The sequence below is a fragment of the Oculina patagonica genome, chromosome 7 (genome assembly GCF_052425735.1).
Source record: "Oculina patagonica isolate OP01 chromosome 7, crgOcupat, whole genome shotgun sequence".
In the NCBI taxonomy this organism is placed as follows: Eukaryota; Metazoa; Cnidaria; class Anthozoa; order Scleractinia; family Oculinidae; genus Oculina; species Oculina patagonica.
In genome coordinates, this window is record NC_135764.1 from 1,567,357 (window position 1) to 1,586,938 (window position 19,582).

Below are 19,582 nucleotides of genomic sequence, written 5' to 3' on the forward strand. Positions count from 1 at the left end.
TGAATAGTAGATAACACTGTTATAAACATGGATCTAAAAAGTACACCACACAGTCAGTTACCCTATCTCCCCGCCTTCCAGGTGTTCCAGGTAAGCCAGGATTTCCCTACAAGGAATAAGCAAGTTAGTGTAGCTAGGTACTTTCAACATTGTTAAATAATCTAGATTGTTAGTCTTCTTTACTTTTCACAACATTGAGGTGACTGTTTTAAAAAGTGAACTGGCAGGACAGCCTAAAACAGCCAAGACTGTTTTTATTTTATTCAAAGAAACAAACAGAGACATGAAAGCTTGGATATAATGAAGTAAACTTCATGGACCTTATTCCCACTAGTCACCCACAGCTCAAGAAAGGTGACAGAGGTTTTAGTTTTGTTGGGAAACCACATAATTTTTTCAAGTAGCTTGCACCTGTGACTATAATAGATAATTTTCTCTTGTTGAATATAATTGATTGTGTGTTACAAAGGTTTGTGTATAAAGTACAGTGGTCCACACCACAGTGGTTCCATTTTTTATCAACTAATGCATGCCACAACACTTCATTTGAATTAATTGTCCAATCCAATTGTCTAATTTTAGACTGTCCACAGCCCTCTATTTTTTCGTGTTTTTTCGATCCATGAGAGCGCGGTGAGAGCGGCGAGAGAACTAGACGCCAACGCAAAACGGAAGAAGCAACCGGTGGCGCTCGTTTGCTTTTCATTTGTTGAAAAATTGAGAGGCTGTGGACAGTCTAGTCCAATTAAAGTCAAGGAATTACAATGATCAAGTTGGCATGGCACTTTTTAAGGTGTCAAAAATTTAATACAAGTTGAGTGCCAAATCAGTGCAAGTCACTGTAAAGTAAATCGAAAATCAAATTTAATATAAAATACGTACTGAAGATCCTTCCTTGCCAGGATCACCGGGTGGGCCCATAGCCCCTGCAGTTCCCTGCAAAAAAGTATTCATCATATCACTTTTCGCTTATAACATAAACAGGCAGTCTGTTGTCTGTCTGTCTATCTCAGGTGGATGTCTGTCTATCTGTCTGTCGGTTTGTCTGTCTGTCTGTCTCAGTTTAACTGTCTCTGTCTGTCAGCTGTCTCTCTGTCCATCTGTTTGTCTGTTGGTTTGTGTCTCTCTGTGTGTCTCAGCTGTCTGTCAGCTGTCTGTCTGTCTGTTTGACTGTCTGACTGTCTGTCTGTCTGTCTGTTTGTCTGTTTGTCTGTCTCGCTGTCTGTCAGCTGTCTGTCTGTATGCAGTCCAGTCCATCTGTTTGCTTAATCTGTCCAAAGTTGCTCTGGGTGATTCAAACTATCCTGATGTCCTCTTTCCATAAAACACTTCGACAAAGTTTTTATCAAAGTATTCATCAGGTAACTTTCCAATAATAACCTATATAGTCCATTTGGTGTCTATCTGTCTGTCTGTCTATCTGACTGACTGCCTGTCTGTCTGTCCATCTGTGTGTCTGTTTGTGTGTCTATTTGTTCATCTGTCTGTCTGTGTCTGTCTGTATGCAGTCTGGACCATCTGTCTAATCTGTCTGTCCATCAAAGGGGCACTGTGCAGTTCAAACCATTGTGATGAAATTGCAATTCCCAAAAAACACTTTGACATAACATGCAAATATATAGGTTGCTGAATTTTAGGACAAATTATAAGAGTGATGGCGGGAATACCCATCTCTTGCAGTAATGCTCACCTCAGCTAGTCATGATGACTAGGCCAAAAATTTACCACCTAACAAAATCAGTTCTTGAGGCTGGACCCTCATCTCTGCTATTTTTAATTCAATGACCATAAAATTACTGGCAGTAATTACCGTATCACCCTTGTAGCCTGCTCTTCCATTAACTCCACGCTGGCCTGCTGCTCCAGCATCTCCCTTTTCCCCTGTTGGTCCCTCTGGCCCTGGGGGACCAGGCCTTCCCCGTGGACCTGCATTTCCTTGGGCACCTTGGTCTCCCTTAGCACCTGGAAGTCCAGTACTTCCTGCATTTCCGGTTTCACCTGGTAAGCCCTGTGGATCAAGTTAATCAAAGAGACCATACTGGCATTTTCCCTTGCTAAAACCTTGCAGGATCATAAAGGATCTTCAAAGTACGTGCTTCTATAATGAAATTATTGAAATCTTTGAAGAAATCTAAAAGGATCTTCGGAAAATCTGAAAAGATGATGAGGATCTTGCAAAAATCGTGGCAATTAAAGATCTCAGCAAAGACCCTTGAGTTTCATTGCTTTGAACTCAAGTGTCATTCAAGGAACCTTCAGTTGATATCCTAGAAGATAAGTCTCAAAAATTCCCGAAGATCCTTTAAAATCCTTTATGATCTTTGGCAAGAGTTTTGAGAACCTTGGCAAAATTCTTGATTCTTGAGGATCCACAAAGATCTCGTAGATCGTTGTAGCAATTTTGAAAAGACATTCCTCAAAAATATGTTATAATAGCTCTGCACAAAGATGTTTGAGGATACAAAACAATCCTTGAAGGATTTGCACTGAAAATACTAGGTTTGGGGATTATGGATTGCGTTGTATCACAAAGAAGACAGCCAGCTCAACTTAAGCTTGCTGAGTGCTTAACACAATAACCACTGCACTGATCGTTAAATTTTGCATGCCACTTACAAATTAAAATGGTACCACTGTATATAAGTAACTGTTAAGCTTAAAAAAGCATTAAACAAGGTTGTAAAATATAACTTAAACTTGTTAAATGATAGCGTGAACATGACGACTGTTAGCTTGGTCAATCAACTTACTGCGGGTCCCTCTGCTCCTACTGAGCCAGTAGGTCCTGGTGAGCCCTATAAAACACATGCACAAAAATACAAATTAGCCACAACCAACTACAGGTGATCATTGCAACTATTTTTACTGGTGCTTGTATTCGGTTATACTCTGATATTCAGCTCTGGCCCAGTTACATTAACCGGCACTTTCAGTGCTAAAGTCGACTTTTGTCGACATTTGGAGGAGCAGTCAATGAACCACTTGTGACGTCACCAATTTGAACGTCAGCAGATTTTGATGACAAGCAACTGATAGAGCTAGGTTTGACCTTTTCACAGAACTATTTATTTTGCGTATCGGTTGCATCCTGACAGCTAATCGAGAAAAAGTCAATCAGGTTTGGGTGCAAAATCGGTGCTTTAACAAGCCAAAACACCTGTAATAGATCGAGGTCCTCTTTTCAGGGTTTACCAATGTTTTGATCAAAACATTTTTGGTCTAAAGGAAGGACAGAAAGAGTAGAAAGGGGTGGAAATAAAAAAGTCAAGAAAAACGAAAAGAAAAGGAGCAAGAAAAAAATGGAAACGATTTCGCAAAAAAGCACCAAAAATTCAGTTTAACGGTACAAAAACGTGTTTTTGAGAAATTTAGCAGTGAAAGGGTTAAACTTGTAGTAGCAGTGGAGGTGCAGACTTGCAGATATCCTTCACAAATGGAAGTCTTCTTCAATTTTCTGCCCTGGCATAGCAAACAAGACATTTGCTGATAAGGTTGTTAATTTCTTCTGAATAATTTCAATTCCTTTGAAGTTCCCACTTCACTTCTGGATGTAACAATGCTTTGCAAAAGCATTCAAAAGCTTGAAAATCACTCCAATTAAAGTAAACAATAACCATCAACTGATGTGCATTCCCATTCAAAAATACCCAACATCTACAAACTACGTTTTTCTAAAAGGTAGAAGGAAACTTCATAAACTTTCAATAAATGACTTACAATAGCCCCAGCCTCCCCAGGTTCACCAGTTCGTCCTCTTGGTCCTTGTGGGCCCTATTGGTTGTAAAATAATCAAGTAAATAAGATTTTTTTCCAGAAAAGCTGGGACACCTCCTTTAAGAGACATCTCTAAACTCTGAGTAGTTTTCTTGCCTATTTAAGCACTAGTTAATTTAATTTATGCTATAAATATGTCTATTCCTTTTTTTCCGGCAAAATAAAATGGTTGTTGTTGTTGTTTTAGTTGTTGTGGGGATCAAGTCATGGACAATTGTCTAGTGAGGGAACACCTCCATAAAGAGACAATTCCTGAAAGGTTACACCTTCTAAAGAGGATTACCTCTTGGGGAACACCAAGTTGAACCAGTCATTGATAGGTCTAACTTTGTTCTCACATGCTCTAAGTGTAGCAGCGTCAGCTCTGGTAGTGGAGAGATCCAAGAAACTAAAGACTCACAGGTTCCGCAAGGCTCAGGTTTATTGTGCCCACTGTTACAGCGATCCTGTATGGTAGGACTTGTTGGGGCGAATGCTCTAGTAAGTTCTGAGTTGTACAGCAATAACTGGTGGTTCCCGTAGAATTTCTGTGAGCCTTATGGGATTTTACATGTGCTCCCGATATTTAAGCTTAAGTCATGTGGTAGTTAGCGGAAAATCATCGTGACATAAATGTGGTAAAATAGGGAAATACATAAAATTCTACGAAATGAAAACAAGGCACACGGGTGCCATTACACTTAGCAAACAGAGTTTTTTTGGTAGAAATTCATCACCTCCATAACTTAAGAATTTCTATAGCCAATATTTACTTACTGCAGTACCATCTGAACCATCTCTGCCAGGATCACCAGAATATCCCTGAAATGGAAACATTCAAGTCAGCAAACAACATCTAAAGCCAAGTAAGCTTCATTGGTGCCAATGAAGCTTAGTACAATGAAGCTTAGTACAACTCTCATGGAAACTAGCAAACCAATAATTGTCCCACCCATTTACAAATTTAGGCGAAGAGCTACATATTTTTGTTGTAGACAAATTAAACTGTTGAGACTCTTAACTTTTTCCCGGCATATTTAAGGTGCACACCTCGCCTCATGTACAGACAGGAGCAACCTGTATTTTCGAAAAAAATATGTGATTTTGGAAAGGTTTTCAGTTCTCCGTCTGTATTTATGATGAACGAAGACCAAGGAAAGGATGATTCAAACAAAAGAAGGCCAGTGCGCAAAAGACAACGCGAAAATGGCTCTCAAACTGACGAAGAAACCCTCGCGGAGTGCGTCCATTGCTGTGAAGCCTCGGCAAACATGCAAAGAATGGAGGCCAAAATTGACCAACTTTTAGCCGTGTTGCCTGAATTAGAAGCCCTGAAAACACGCTTAACACAGGTGGAAGAGGAGAATGAGAATTTGAAAATTTCGGTCGCTTCCAATCAAGAAGAGTTAGCCGAACTCAAAGTTAGCATGGTCAACACGTGTTCCATAGCAGCCGACAACAATAATGAACTCAGAAAGCTGAAAGCGGACATCCAACAGCTAAGATGCAGGAACATTAAGCTGGAGGCTTACACCCGCAGAGAGAATATAAAGATATTCAACTTGCCGGAGATTAGAGGTGAGACGCCCAGTGATACTGAGGAGTTAGTTAAATCTTTGTTTGAGGAAAAAATGAATATCCCAAAAGAGGATGTTGATGATATTCGGTTTGAGCGGGTCCATCGTTTGCCAACTCGACGCAACCAAAACAATCCTAATAAGCCACGACCTGTTATTGCAAAATTCAGTTTCTACCAGGACAAACAATTTGTTTGGTCTTCAGTCAAAAACTTGAAAGACACCGGAATTGGACTTGCACATGATTATCCTAAAGAAATAGATGATATCCATTCAAAACTATACCCGGTTCTGAAGAAAGCTAAGCGAGACAAACAACAAGCCTTCTTTAAGGTCGACAAACTGATAATAAATGGTCAAGTTTACAGAGGAAAGGAAACAGAAAATCTTCCATATTATGGTGCAATTATGAGTAGTAATACCCAAGCAGATGGAGAGCTGTAGCTCTCAAATGCACGTCGGATGGACAATTGATGTATTTGTGTTTTTACTTTATGTAGTTCAACTTATATTTCTCGTATGGTATTATGTATTAATAATTGTACTCAATTCTGTTCAGTGGAAACCGTTTTATTTAGTCTTTAGATCACCTTGCATTCGCGAAGTAACTGGCTTTGAACCGTATTTATTTCTGTTAACTAAGTTATATTTGTTTATTTTCGACTTTGGATTTGCATTTACAGTTGTCATTTCAAATACTTCATTATCACTTTTTCCTTTGTTTCAATCTTCCTTCTGCAGTCTCATTTGCGACAATTGTGATCTCAAAAGATGACCGAGGCGCTAAAACTATTATCGCTTAATGTAAAGGGAATAAGCAATTTTAAAAAAAGGAGGGCCATTTTTAATTGGTGCCGGAAACGCGCAAACATTTCATTTTTGCAAGAAACTCACTCCACGATAGCAGCGGAAAATCAGTGGAGAAATGAATGGGGCGCGGAACTTATAACTTGCCATGGCAGCTCTAATTCTCGCGGCGTTGCAATTCTAATTAAGAAGGGTGTTGACTGCACCATACATAAAAAAATTCTAGATCCTTTGGGACGTTACATCATTTTGAAAACTGAAATCAAAGATAAGATATATGTTCTAGTAAACATATATGCACCGAATAAAGATAAAGAAATTGTAACTTTCTTAAACAAATTAGTTATTACGCTGCAAAACGAGGATCTGGATTCCGAAAACAACATCATAATCGGAGGCGATTTTAATTGTCCACTTAATCCTACTATTGACAAGAAAGGTGGTACTCTTATTCAACGAAAATCTGTCACATCTCGCATCGTCTGCTTGCAAAGTCAACTTGATTTAGTAGATATTTGGAGAATTAAAAACCCTGACGTTAAAAGTTTCACATGGAGTAAAAAATCTCCTCGAATTTTTTGTCGCCTGGATTATTGGCTAATCTCGAATAACTTAAATGATTCTGTACAACTGACGGATATAATTCCTGCTATAAGAACCGATCACGACGCGATCTATCTAGAATTTTGCGGAGAACCATATAACGAGTGTAGAGGACCAAATTACTGGAAGATGAACTGCTCTTTGTTAGATGATGAAGAATATGTCAACAGTGTTACTGAAATGATCCCAATGTGGATTTCGGAAGGACGGGAAGAATTTTCTGATGATCGATGTGTGTGGGATTGGATCAAATATAACATAAGATCCCACGCTATCCGTCACTCCAAAAGAAGATCAAAACAAAAAAATGAAACAGAAACAAAACTCCAGAATAAACTTAATGTAGCGAAAAAAGCTGCTGAAACCAACCCTAGTGACGACAATGCTACCCTGTTATATGCCGCTCAGAAACAATTAGAATCATTTTATGAAGAGAAAACAAAAGGAATTATTGTGCGTGCACGCGCCAGATGGCATGAACAAGGCGAGAAGAGTACAAAATACTTCTTAAACTTAGAAAAAAGAAATCACGTCAAGAAACACATAAGAAGACTGCATATAAACGGGGCAATCAAAACAGATCCATTCTGTATACTAAAGGAAGTAGAACAATTCTACTGTGACTTGTACAAGACTCATAATATTCTTAAGGACATTGATCTTAAAATTGATTCCTTTTTAAATGATTTAAATATTCCTACATTAACTGAAGAACAAAAAAAATCATGTGAAGGTAAAATCTCTTCGGAGGATTGTTTCCGTCTTCTCGATACTTTTCAAGACAACAAAACTCCAGGGAACGATGGAATTCCGATCGAGTTCTACAAAAAATTTTGGCCTTTAATCAGCGATTGCTTTATTAGATGTGTTAATGATTGTTTCGAAAAAGGAGAGATGTCCCAATCTCAAAAGCAAGCGTTTATCACTCTCATAGAAAAAAGAGGTAAAGATCGTTCTCTCGTTGAAAATTGGCGCCCAATTTCTCTTGTTAACGTGGACGCAAAAATTATGTCTAAAGTAATAGCCTCGAGAATTAAAAATGTCTTACCTCATATCATTCATCATAATCAAACAGGGTATATTAAAGATCGTTTTATCGGCGAAACCATTCGCTCCATCTATGATATTATGGATTGGACTGTTAAAGAAAACATCCCTGGTTTAATGATTTTCATTGATTTTCAAAAGGCATTCGATAGTATTGAATGGGATTTCCTTTTTAAATGTCTTGAAGCTTTTAATTTTGGTTCTGACTTTCTCCGCTGGGTAAAACTGTTCTACAAAAACATAGAAAGCTGCATAATTAACAACGGCATGATTTCAAAACCTTTTAAACTTGAGCGAGGCGTTAGACAGGGAGATCCACTTTCTCCTTATCTTTTCATTGTAGCTGTAGAAACGTTAGCAATTGCCATTCGTCAAAATCCAGCTATAAAGGGTATCTCTATTGGCAAGGAAGAGACAAAACTATTACAATACGCAGATGACACAACAGCAATGCTCGCCGACACTAGCTCGGCCAAAGTACTATTTCAAGTATTAGACCTTTTTAAGAATATCTCAGGCCTCAAGATCAATAACACAAAAACCGAGGGTATGTGGATTGGTTCATCAAAAGAAAACAAAGCACAACCGTTTGGCATTAAATGGCCTAACCAGCCAATTAAAGCACTGGGGGTGTACTTCACGTACGACCCAAAACTATTAAAAGAAAAGAATTTCATTGAACGTTTGGATAGTATTAAAAAACTTATCCAAATCTGGTCCTCTAGAGGTTTATCTGTGTACGGCAAGGTTACAATCATCAAATCTTTTCTTATTCCAAAATTTGTTTATGTTTGCTCGGTTCTGCCTACACCTAAAGAATTAGTGAAAGAACTGAATCAACTGCTGTTTAAATTTTTATGGAATGGGACGGATAAGGTCACCCGTGTTTCGGCAGTAAATAAATACGAGGAAGGCGGTTTAAAAATGATTGATTTAAATTGCATGATCAAGTCTTTAAGGCTGGCATGGATAAAACGCATATTTAATGACAACAACGGAACATGGAAATCATATCTAAACCACTTGCTGGATCCCATGGGAGGGTTTTTCTTTTTAAATTGCAACTATGATATAAAGGATTACAACATCTTCTCTCAGTTCTACAGTGAAATGCTCTCATGGTGGTCGGAGTTTCGTGATTCCTTTGCCTCTCAACGAGATTGGCAAAATATTATTTGGAATAATAAGGAAATTCGTATTGAAAAAAGACCAGTCTTCTACAAAAAGTATTTTGAGGCGGGCGTGATTCGTATCCAAGACCTACATTTTGATTCAAATATAAACGATGCACTAAACCACTGGTCAGACAAGATAACCAATATTAGTTATTTGCAATGGGCTGGCCTTCGCCATTCTATACCGCCCTTTTTAAAGAATATTATTTCCTGTCCATCTTCAGCTCCTCCATCCTTCTTTATTGACGATAACATCTTTGACGTCAAAAAAAAGAAATCAAAAGACTATTACTCACTTCTTGTTCGCAAAATAGCACAATTTCCTAATATCATAAACAAACTGCAGAACGATTTTAACTTTTCTATCGATCAGCTGAGACAAATCTTTAGTCTGCCACATTCTGTTGTACTTGAATCTTATGTAAAAGGATTTCAATTCAAAGTGCTCAACTCTATTCTATACACTAATTTAAAATTACACAAAATAGGCTTTAAAACAGACGACCTATGTTCATTTTGCAAGGCAGAACCGGAAACCTTGTACCACCTTCTTTATCAATGCTCCTTTGTTAAACGGTTCTGGAGTGAGTTTCAAGGTTACTGGCACCAAATCTCAAATCAGCAGGTTCATCTTTCCCTCCAAGATATTTTATTTGGAATATTATCCAAACCATGCCCTTTACTCAACTTACTGAACTATTTTATAATCATTGGTAAACTACTTATATGGGACTGCAGAAGATGCCAAATTCAACCCACAATTCAAGGATTTCGTACTAAAATTGCCATTAAATATGAAACGGAAAGTAAGATCAAAAAGAAAGATTATTTAAAAAAAAAATGGGTACTAATCCCAAATTAATTTATGTCATTTCCTTTTTTGTTAGTCATGTAGATGGCATCATTATTATTTGAACTATTTGAACAGCATGACAACTGTAACTGTCTTTTTTTTTTCCTCTTTCTTCTTTTTTAGATATTAAATAATAAATTTTGTGAGCAATGTAATCGCGTTTGTATCTTTCATGGTAATAATCTATAAGTAAATAATTTCGGTTCTGTTAGTTAATATATAAGTGTGTTCGTCATCATCGTATTTTGTAGAGTTGTTATTGTAAGCTAACCATATATTTATCAATAATCGTAAGTTATTTGTAGGTAATTTATTCTTCTGTAAGTAACTTTAATGTAAGCAGCGTATATCATTGTAACTTATTTTTTTTGTTAGTAATTATTCTAGTCTTGTAGTATTGTCAGTACGTTAACGGTTATAATGGACTATGTTGACGCTCTTCATGTGAATTGTCGATACTGTTAGTTATTTTAGTATGTTTTGTAATTGTTGTGTCATATGCTGAATAAAATTAAAAAAAAAAAAAAAAAAAAAAAAAAACCTTCTAAAACAACATTGAACACAGGGAAGGAGCAGATGTTAAATTTGAGTGGTTTTCGCACTTGTAGCATTAAATGAAGAGTACTATTTGTGGCCTGAGAAAATTTGCAGTGAGGAGCTGTGGCAGCGAGGAGATCAAGAACCAGTAGGCAGGCAGATTCTAAAGAGAAAATGGGCCATACCCTGCAGAAAGAACCAAGCAACATCACTTGCCAGTCCCTGACTTGGAACCCCCAGGGAAAGAGAAGGAGAGGTCGACCCAAAAACAGCTGGCGACGCGACACAGATCTCAAGATAATGGGTTACGCCTGGCGGAAAGCTGTACAACAAGCCCAAGATCGAGCTCACTGGCGAGGTGTTGTCAATGGCCTATGCTCCACCTGGAGCGATGGGCCTAAGTAAGTAAGTATACTAAGTACTATTTGTGCTAAACTTGCGTTTGTCTTGACTAGTTTTGCCCACGATTGTACCTCTCTTCTGGATGCACATGTAGGTAGCAACACTTAAGATGCCCAAGAGCAGAATGAAAAACAGCATGAAAAGTTTTGATGTTGATTACCGTTGCACCGGCCTCTCCTTGGTCACCAGGTTCACCTTGTTGACCTTGTTGACCCTAGTGGAAATAAATTGGACATTAATTCACTGCCATTATTTCACCCATTTGGGTCAATAAAGAGCTGCAACCTTGTAAGTAACAATGTTTGTAGCTTGTGTTGCCCATGTCATGTCAAAAATCACACCCAAATTTTAACAACTTTCTTTGGTGAGGCTCACTTGTTATTGTCGTACAGAGAAACCGTTTTCTAATACAAATCCAATTCTGAGTCAAGGTCGAGCTCAGGTCAAATACCTAAGCCATTGCTGTTGGTCACTGGTTATTAATATTCCAACTCACAGATGGTGGGCAGGTCAGACAAGCAACTAAATACATGATTGCTCCGATCTAAATACCGAACCAGTAGCCTATATATAGTGCAGAGGAATCTCAATAAAATTATAATTAAGGTCAAAGGGACTGGCATACGTTGGCTATAACTAAGTTTTGTTATTAATACCAAGTACTTGTAGTACTGGCCAAGTACTATAGAACTGGCCATGGTAAGCCTAAACATTTCAGATTCAAAAAGATTTCTCAAACAAAAAATGCAAGCAAACTGTTGGCTTAATCATTGATTTTAACAAACAATTTGTTGTGAGTTTCTAACCAATGACAGAGGCAAGTTTTATGATGTAAGACAGCCCTTAAATGGCAGGTATGTTTGAATGATTTTTATGTGAGTATGGAAATTAGTAATTTGCATTTGTTTGCACTACAATGCTTATTGATTGGTTTAAAAAAACTTATGCCACAGTCTCAACCAATCAGAAGTTAACCCAAAACCAACTTGACTCGCTCACATATCCTTTCCCGTGCTTCGCATCAGCTACATGCATTTGCTTTGAGTTTTGATTGGCTCACTGATTTGTCCGTGTCATTAATTTGCGACTGACCATCTAGAATGATAAGTTTGGTTTTGGTTTTACAACAGTCAATTGAAAACCACTCTAAACAGAATGCACTGCATTTTATACTATTAAAGTCCATCTTACCCTATCTCCTTTGATACCAGGAAGGCCACGTCTGCCTGGAGTACCTGGTGGACCCTGTGATAATAGTTACACTTGGATGTAATATATGCTAAATATTTCAATAATTATATAATAATAATAGTAATACAGAATGTTATATGTCATATTGTAACATGCAGAATGCAATATGGAATATCAAACATAGAATATGAATATAAAATATGGAATACTGACGGAAGTAAAATTAAGGGATATGGAATGTGGAATATGAAATATGGATATTTTACAGAATATGCATGGTATGTAAAATGTCAAATGTCAAATGTGAAATTTAAAAAATGAAATATGAACACAGAATATAAAAAAATAAACATTTATTTAATAATGTGAAATGTGAAATAGGATCAAAATATGAAATGTGAAATATGAAATATGGAATACAAAAAAAAAATGTGAACTATTAAAAAGCAGTTTTCAAATGACGTCAAACTACCAGTTTAGTAATGTTACCAATTCTCCAGGAGGCCCAGCCTCGCCTGTCTCCCCAGTTGGGCCTGGCAAACCCTATGATCCATAAAAACACTTTGAGTTAGCAGCATAAGATAGAGTTTTTTAGAGCCCTGATTATATAAAGATGGATCATCTCAATAATATAATTACTGTTTTCACTACCCAAGAGAAGCAACCATACCAGCCAAGTGGCCCATCAGGCTGGAGCATATCCCAGTTTCAGTAGCATTAAGTTACTAGGATTACTTCTGCCCCCCCCCCCCCCCCTGGATGCGATGCTAGACCATCACAGGGTTACCACCCAGCATTAAATTTGCTGGTACCCAATTATACACCTGGGTGAAGAAAGGCACTATGAAAAAGTGTCTTTCCCAAGAGCATTGCCTAAGAACACAACCCTGGCCAGGGCTTGACACCTGACCACTTGATCTGGTCCACAGGCCTCCCTTGTTTGATTCAACAATATAATATAAAACCATGGACACGTACATCGCCTCCATTCTGTCCTGCTTCACCAGGTGCACCTGTAGTGCCAGGTTGTCCCTATAAATAAAACACAATCAATTTAATTTACAAACTTATTACACTCCACTAAAATGTACATATTAGCTATCTTTTATTCGTCACCTACATGTACCTCATTCTCGTCCCCAGAGCTGCTTGTCCCTCTTAGCCGGCTGAGCCTGGGGCATGAGGAACAAGTGTCTCTGGGACACATGATTTGATTGGCTAGATTTTTAACAAAGAGAACTTTAATCTAGCCAATCAAATGAACCCTTGTACAATCCCTTTCAATAAAGGGATTTTTAAAGGGTCAATTTGATTTGCTAAATTTGATTTTGTTTTTAACTGATGACTTACTGATGCACCATTTTCCCCACGAAGGCCCATCTCTCCAGGCTCACCACGATCTCCCTGAGAAGAAAGAAAAATATGTTAAACAGAGCTGACTAAGTTAAGTGTTAGGTTACTGTACGTACACCTTCTGGGATGTTTCTAGTTTACAAGGTAGAGAGTGTGTTCATGGCGGCCATATTGGAGGAGTGAAACAATATAATGATTTTCCTTTGGGAACTGATAAGTCATTTTTATGCAAATATCTTTTAATTGTTTCACTCCTCCAACATGGCCACCACGAACACACTCTATAGTTGATCTGCATGGATGGATACCTTAACCCTACATTCTATTGAAGCGCTGGTGCCTGAAAAAATTCCAGCTTGCAACAATCTGATAAGCTTGAATATAGGCACCTTATAGAACCCCTCAAAGCAAGCACATGGCTGTTTAGATAAATATATATAGCCATAAATAAATTAGATTAATTTATCAATATTCCATGTTTAATACAACAGCCAGTTGTGGTTGTGCTTAAATGCTGGCCCCCAGTTTCTGGCTATTACCTTTGACAGTTGACTCTGCCTTTCAGCCAATAGAAACATTGAGCTCACAGTCTTATTTTAGCATTGCTAATGCAGTATGTTCTGTATGCTGCAGGTTCAAAGGTTAGCAAAACGGTTCAGTTTTAGAGAACATACAAAACTTCCAAGAAGAAAACATTGTACAGTTTTCAACATGGCCAACAGCTTACAACCTAGTGGTCTTGAACGCAGTCTTACTGCACCTGCGAGCAAAACTCCTACTAACAGGGGGATCCTAAGGAATTGCTAATTTACAACAAAGCTTTCTGCGAAACAAAGTTCCACTACACCTGTCTATTTTACACTGAGACACGACAGTTTAATTTATAAGAACGCCATGCACCCCAGGGGGGTACTCAAAGTATACATGAAGGGGGGGCCAAAGTATTTTTTGAGTTGAAAATTAACACGCTCTGTATTTTTTTGGGTCAAGGGATCTGTCACATATTGTTTTAGGTCTTAAAAAAATATGCGTATTCTTTGGGTCTTATCTCCGAGCAAACTTTTCGTATTGGGTTTTTGTTGCGATCAGTGGATCAGAAAAATATTCATTAGAACTGTTTTTCAGTGATATGTGTTCCGAAAAAACTGTTAATATTAAGACTACAATACAATGTACATTTGCCAGGTATTTTTTTGGTTCTAAAATTTCAGACTTGTGTATTTTTTGGGTTTGCAATATGAAGTTCCGTCGGACCCCCTGTCATGTATACTTTGAGTACCCCCCCCCCCCTGAGATGCAAACTCATAAATTTAAGTTGGATGAAGCATTTTAATGTAACACAAATTCCATTATTGTAAAGTGTTTTCAAATAACCTAAGAACACTAAACGTACCTCAGGTCCCCTTGTACCAGGTGGTCCTGACCTCCCAGGTGAACCCTGAAAAATAAACAATTGAAATGTCAAACCTTTACTGATGGCTACCTCGATCTCGACAATGGCCAAGATTTTTAAAAAATTACCAATTGCTGTTCATATTGATCATCACTCAATCTCCATCATAATAGCCATGGATATATAACCAGCTTAGTTTGTTAGACACATCAAAACAAAAAGTATGTGCAAATTAAGGTTTTGTTTGACTACATGAGAGTTTGTCTGGATGACTATACCATCTACATTTAATATTAAACTTCGTGGTAAAAATGAGCAGTAGTGTAGCAGCTCTGATCTCTTAAGCTTGTAATTCTATTGGTCCTCTAGTGTAGCCGTTGCTAATGATTTAAGGGCTTGGGCCATTGTTCCTGTAACTTGTTTTATTGTCCTCATCTTGAAGGGTAACATAGCTAGCCATTTATATGAGGCTTTGCGAGAGCTGTTACGTGATTGACCCAGTTAGTAGTGTATGTAAAGTTTGTTCTCCTTCCACGATATCTTACTCTCAAACAAATGAAAAACCAATACTTACATCTTCCCCAGGGGGACCCCTGATAGTCTGAAGTCTTGATGCCCCAGGTCCCTTAGAATCCTGTGACCGAATCTTTAAACACAAAACAAAACAACAATTAAACTTGATCACTTCACAAAATTTGCTGAGACATCAAATTTTTGCACTGTTTCATTTTTTTAATCATGAATATTTGATGCCGGAGCAAAGAAAAGAAAATGGCCTATGAATATCTCTGTAATAAGGTACAGTGAAGGTACACTGCAAGTGATTACTAGGCTAGAATTCAAAAATGAATAAAACCAGAATTTACGAAATAACAGCAGGCAAGAAATAATCTTCAAGAATAAACACAGATGTTTTAAATGTCCTGCATCCATCTTTAATTGCAAACAACAGCAGGCTGCTACTCAGTGTGATATAAATTCAAAAAATTGGTCTATTGATTCCATCTAAATCCTCTTTCTCAAAAACCAGCCTCTTTTAAATTTTAATTTGAACTGGAATCTGCTGGAGTCTGAGAGCCACAGGCTTGTCGGCCACAAGAATGTTACCTTCATTATTTGAAGTCTAATATATTTCATCTATCAGAAACTTACCTCAGAAATCAAAAGTGGATCAGGACCACCTTCATCTGGTCCACCCCCTGGAGGAACCACGAGGAATGGCCCTGGAGGACCAGGACGTCCCTGCAGGCCAGCTGTGCCAGGTAAACCCTTGAGACCATCATTACCATCAGTACCCTATCCAGGAAAAGTAATGAGATGACATTAAGTCAAGCTAAGTGGCTCATACTGTGGGAGCTTATCCTAGAACTTTAATTTCTTAAGGATTATTTCTACCCCCCCCCCCCCCCCATTGGATGGGATGCTAGTCCATCACAGGGTTACCACCTAGGCTAAGCATAAATTCAACAGTACCCATTTATACACCCTGTCGAAGAGAGGCACTATGAGAGTATTTTAAAGTGTCTTGCACAAGAACACAGTACTAAACTATCATGGAAGAAGGCTGTTACGAGTCTCGTTGTACAGCAGGTCAGTTGTTCCAAGATCACTTGTAACAGTAACAAACTGGTTTATTCGACGACTCAAGTTTCAAGACTTCACTTCCTTAAAATTACACAGCTCGCTTTGAGATTAACATTTCACTCTTGTTTACTCACACTATTATGTTCTAGAATTTACTCTAATTATATTACTATATATTTTATAGTAAAACTATAAAATATACAAATTAGTTTAATACCGGTATTTCATATAGGGACCTTTATTTAACTTACATAACGTATCTTTCTTAAACAAATAAGCTTCATGAACGTTAACAGAATGTTCCTATGGGTCACATTTCAGTGAGTACGGTTCTATATATACTGTTCTACAAGAGAGAGAGTTCTGGAAGTTTTTAAACGTAGACAGTTTTCATAACGAATATCAGGCATTTTACAAACCTACCGGGTCTCCTCTGAGCCCAATTGGTCCATCTTCACCTGCTGGCCCCTGGTCTCCCTAAAAAAAGACTAGAATTATTAAGCTTAATGTAAGGGTAAAATAAAAAGTCATCGAAACCATAAATTATTTCCACTAAAACAAATCATTGTGACATGTGACATATAGCCAACTCAACAACGTTCTTTTATTACAAAAAAAAAGGTAAATTAGGACACAGTTGCTCTTCGAACACTTCAAATTCTGCACTTGCACCACTTGCATGAAGGATTATCCTTGCACATTTTAATGACACTGTAAGTAGTCTTACACAAAGTACCATATAAAATTCTACTCCATATAGCTGCTGAACAATTGTGAGCCTGCGGTTAAACGAAGGCAGGAAAAGACTTGTTGTTCTTGTACAGGTAAGCTTGCAATATAAAGCCTCCTTAAATCTTACGGTTATGCAAAATACCTTTTCACCCTTTGGTCCGGGATCACCTGGTGGCCCGATCTGTAGGACAAAAAGAGAAAAAAAAAACATAAATCCGTTTAGATGTAAGCTTGTAGAACAATGTGGTTCAAATTTATCTTTGGTTTGAAATTTTTCAAACTGGTTTGATTTTTATTTTCCTGTTTCACATTATTTTAATGAAGATGAGACAATAAAAAAAATCAAAATCAAACTGAGCTGGTTTAAAAGATATAAACCACAACATATATATTAATAATATGAAACTTTACATAAGAACTTATATAGGTCGAAGAATTTTAAAAAAATTAGATCTGATGATTTTTTCTTTTATTAAGATTTCTTTATCTGGCGTTTACATCGTTAGGAAAGCAACTCAGCAATAACTACCCTTTGTGGAGGTGGTGGTGGCTGGTCAGCTGTAAGAAAAAGAACAAAAATGTGAGAAACGTTTATTGTGTAAAGCTATTGTTTCTTTTTCTTGCCAGTGCTTACCATTACAAATTTGTATAAATGAAAAGCGCGGGCCAAACAAGGATGAGATTTCGTGAGAGTTGGCTCTCATAAGAGTTTACGTCAACTCTCATCAACTATCATCAACTCGGGCCAAACGAGAGAAAACACTTATTGACTCTCCTGAAAAATTTAAACACATTCAAAGTCGAGGAGAGCACATGAGAGTCGATGAGAGTGCATGACAATTGAGAGTTCCATGCCAAACGAGAGCTAGAGTTTGAACTCTCATCAACTCTCATCCTTGTTTGGCCAGGCTTAAGTGTTACTGTAATGAACCCCTTTAGTTAAATTAGAAGGATGCCAATTTTGAGACCTGTAGCATTTAAGTGTGAGATTTAATGGTAAAAATTAAACATTCAAGTTTGGAAACAAAGTTACTGGATTAAAGGCCTGCCATCTAGCAACTTTTATCAATACAAATCTTATTAATCTTTCAACATTTCAAACTACCATCACATCAGTGGTCTCAACAAATTCACAACCATACAAATTTTTCTGCTGTTAACATATTTCCATATTTATTATCTGGGGCCCACTTCATCAAACACACCTTTTTTATGAAAACTAATAAGTTTACATTCTATGTGAATTACCATGTGCAAGGGAGCACCAATTTCATAAGATTTTCACACTGAAAATAACATCGGTTTTTTTTTCCGCACATTTGTGAAATGCAAGGTGAAATTTGGGATGTACATGTTGTGAAATTTTTGCATAATTTTAACCACATTTTTACATGCTAACTTCCAGTAGTGAGAGAAATGGCAGCCAAATGAGAGTGAACGTTAAACTTTTGGCAACTCTCGTTTCCATTTGCCCTGGTCTTAAGTGTGTGTCCATAAGAAAGCCAGGCAGGCCGGGTGTTGATACATCTCAAATCACCGATTTTGCTCAAACTTGGCACAAATGTTGGACATGATGAGTGTTTAATTGTGACATAACATTAGGTTAAAATATTTTATTCCCTCCAAGTTATGGGACTAATTTATGCATATTTGATTAGCTGAATTTGAATGACCATCTCTACAAGAGAAAAAGACTCCTGAAAATGAAATTCACTGGAGCATATTCTATGGTTATAAAACTCAAAGTACAATGTTTCATTTCAACCACCCAATTTAAATTTGTCTCCTGACTCGGTCTTTAGTAAGGTACGTACACATTTTGCACTGCTGGAAATAGCCTTTAATTAATGACAAATATCTACAATGAGCAACAAGTTATATACATTATTTTACGTGCGTGATGAAAGCCATCATTAAACTTAACAAAAAAGTCAAAAAATGTTTGGGGACTTCAATATTTTTTTCTTGCTAAGCTTTTGTATACACGTGACTTAGCGATTTCTGGCAATTTCATCAAAATTCACCTAATTTCAAAAGCCATTAATTTGTCACAAATGAAAACAAAATCAGTACGAAATAGCTAACTAAGCATCCTTTTATCGGTAACGATTTAAATTTTTGCTAGTTAAAGGCACCCCAGGCATTTTTCGGGACATTTACAGAGCTATGTAATATGCTTATGTCGAGACATCGATGTAAGCTTAAATACAGCAGCAGAAGATTTTCTTCACAAGTTCTCTTAATCCAACTCTTAGGTACAACAAAGAATGGAAGCAGGAAAAAAAAATGCTACATACATGTCACTTGGATGCTTATTTGTGAAGACTTTATGTTTCCTTTGACGAATTAGCTGTCCTTCTCATAGAATGTCTTGTCCAATGTCATGTGTATGTTGCTTCGAGGCGCGTTGAACTAAAGGAATCCATTGTTGTACATTCTTCGCAAAAATAGAAACAGGTTGTCAATTAAAGTATTTAAAGAGCTGTTGAAAATCCACGGAGAACCACTATTGCCACCAAACTGGTCTGCATTAAATCCAACTGAAAACAGAAATCGGTCGCCAGGTCGCCAGGTC

At 37.4% G+C, this 19,582-nt stretch overlaps 1 protein-coding gene and 1 long non-coding RNA gene across 3 annotated transcripts in view; one reads left to right on the top strand and one right to left on the bottom strand.

Annotated features, from left to right (window-relative positions):
- The window catches only part of LOC144661318 (uncharacterized), a 67,269-nt gene that overhangs the window by 37,614 nt on the left and 10,073 nt on the right, over positions 1-19,582 (bottom strand). Inside the window, exons 1-18 of one of the 2 annotated variants that reach the window (XM_078522043.1) lie at positions 19,305-19,324; positions 17,537-17,565; positions 17,150-17,188; positions 16,699-16,752; positions 15,844-15,987; positions 15,266-15,337; positions 14,692-14,736; positions 13,296-13,349; positions 12,924-12,977; positions 12,435-12,488; positions 11,946-11,999; positions 10,915-10,968; positions 4,531-4,575; positions 3,718-3,771; positions 2,751-2,795; positions 1,811-2,008; positions 883-936; positions 62-106 (exon numbers count right to left, since the gene is read on the bottom strand). In XM_078522043.1, the coding sequence (XP_078378169.1) occupies positions 62-106; positions 883-936; positions 1,811-2,008; positions 2,751-2,795; positions 3,718-3,771; positions 4,531-4,575; positions 10,915-10,968; positions 11,946-11,999; positions 12,435-12,488; positions 12,924-12,977; positions 13,296-13,325 (687 nt within the window). In that variant the 5' untranslated portion in view covers positions 13,326-13,349; positions 14,692-14,736; positions 15,266-15,337; ... (3 more) ...; positions 17,537-17,565; positions 19,305-19,324. Of the gene's footprint in view, positions 1-61; positions 107-882; positions 937-1,810; positions 2,009-2,750; positions 2,796-3,717; positions 3,772-4,530; positions 4,576-10,914; positions 10,969-11,945; positions 12,000-12,434; positions 12,489-12,923; positions 12,978-13,295; positions 13,350-14,691; positions 14,737-15,265; positions 15,338-15,843; positions 15,988-16,698; positions 16,753-17,149; positions 17,189-17,536; positions 17,566-19,304; positions 19,325-19,582 lie in introns of those variants that run through there. The other variant, XM_078522042.1, reaches the window with a different exon arrangement.
- Positions 17,064-19,406, top strand: LOC144661341 (uncharacterized). Its single transcript, XR_013572259.1, has 3 exons — positions 17,064-17,099; positions 17,485-17,587; positions 19,263-19,406. It is a non-coding gene; the product is annotated as an uncharacterized LOC144661341 (long non-coding RNA).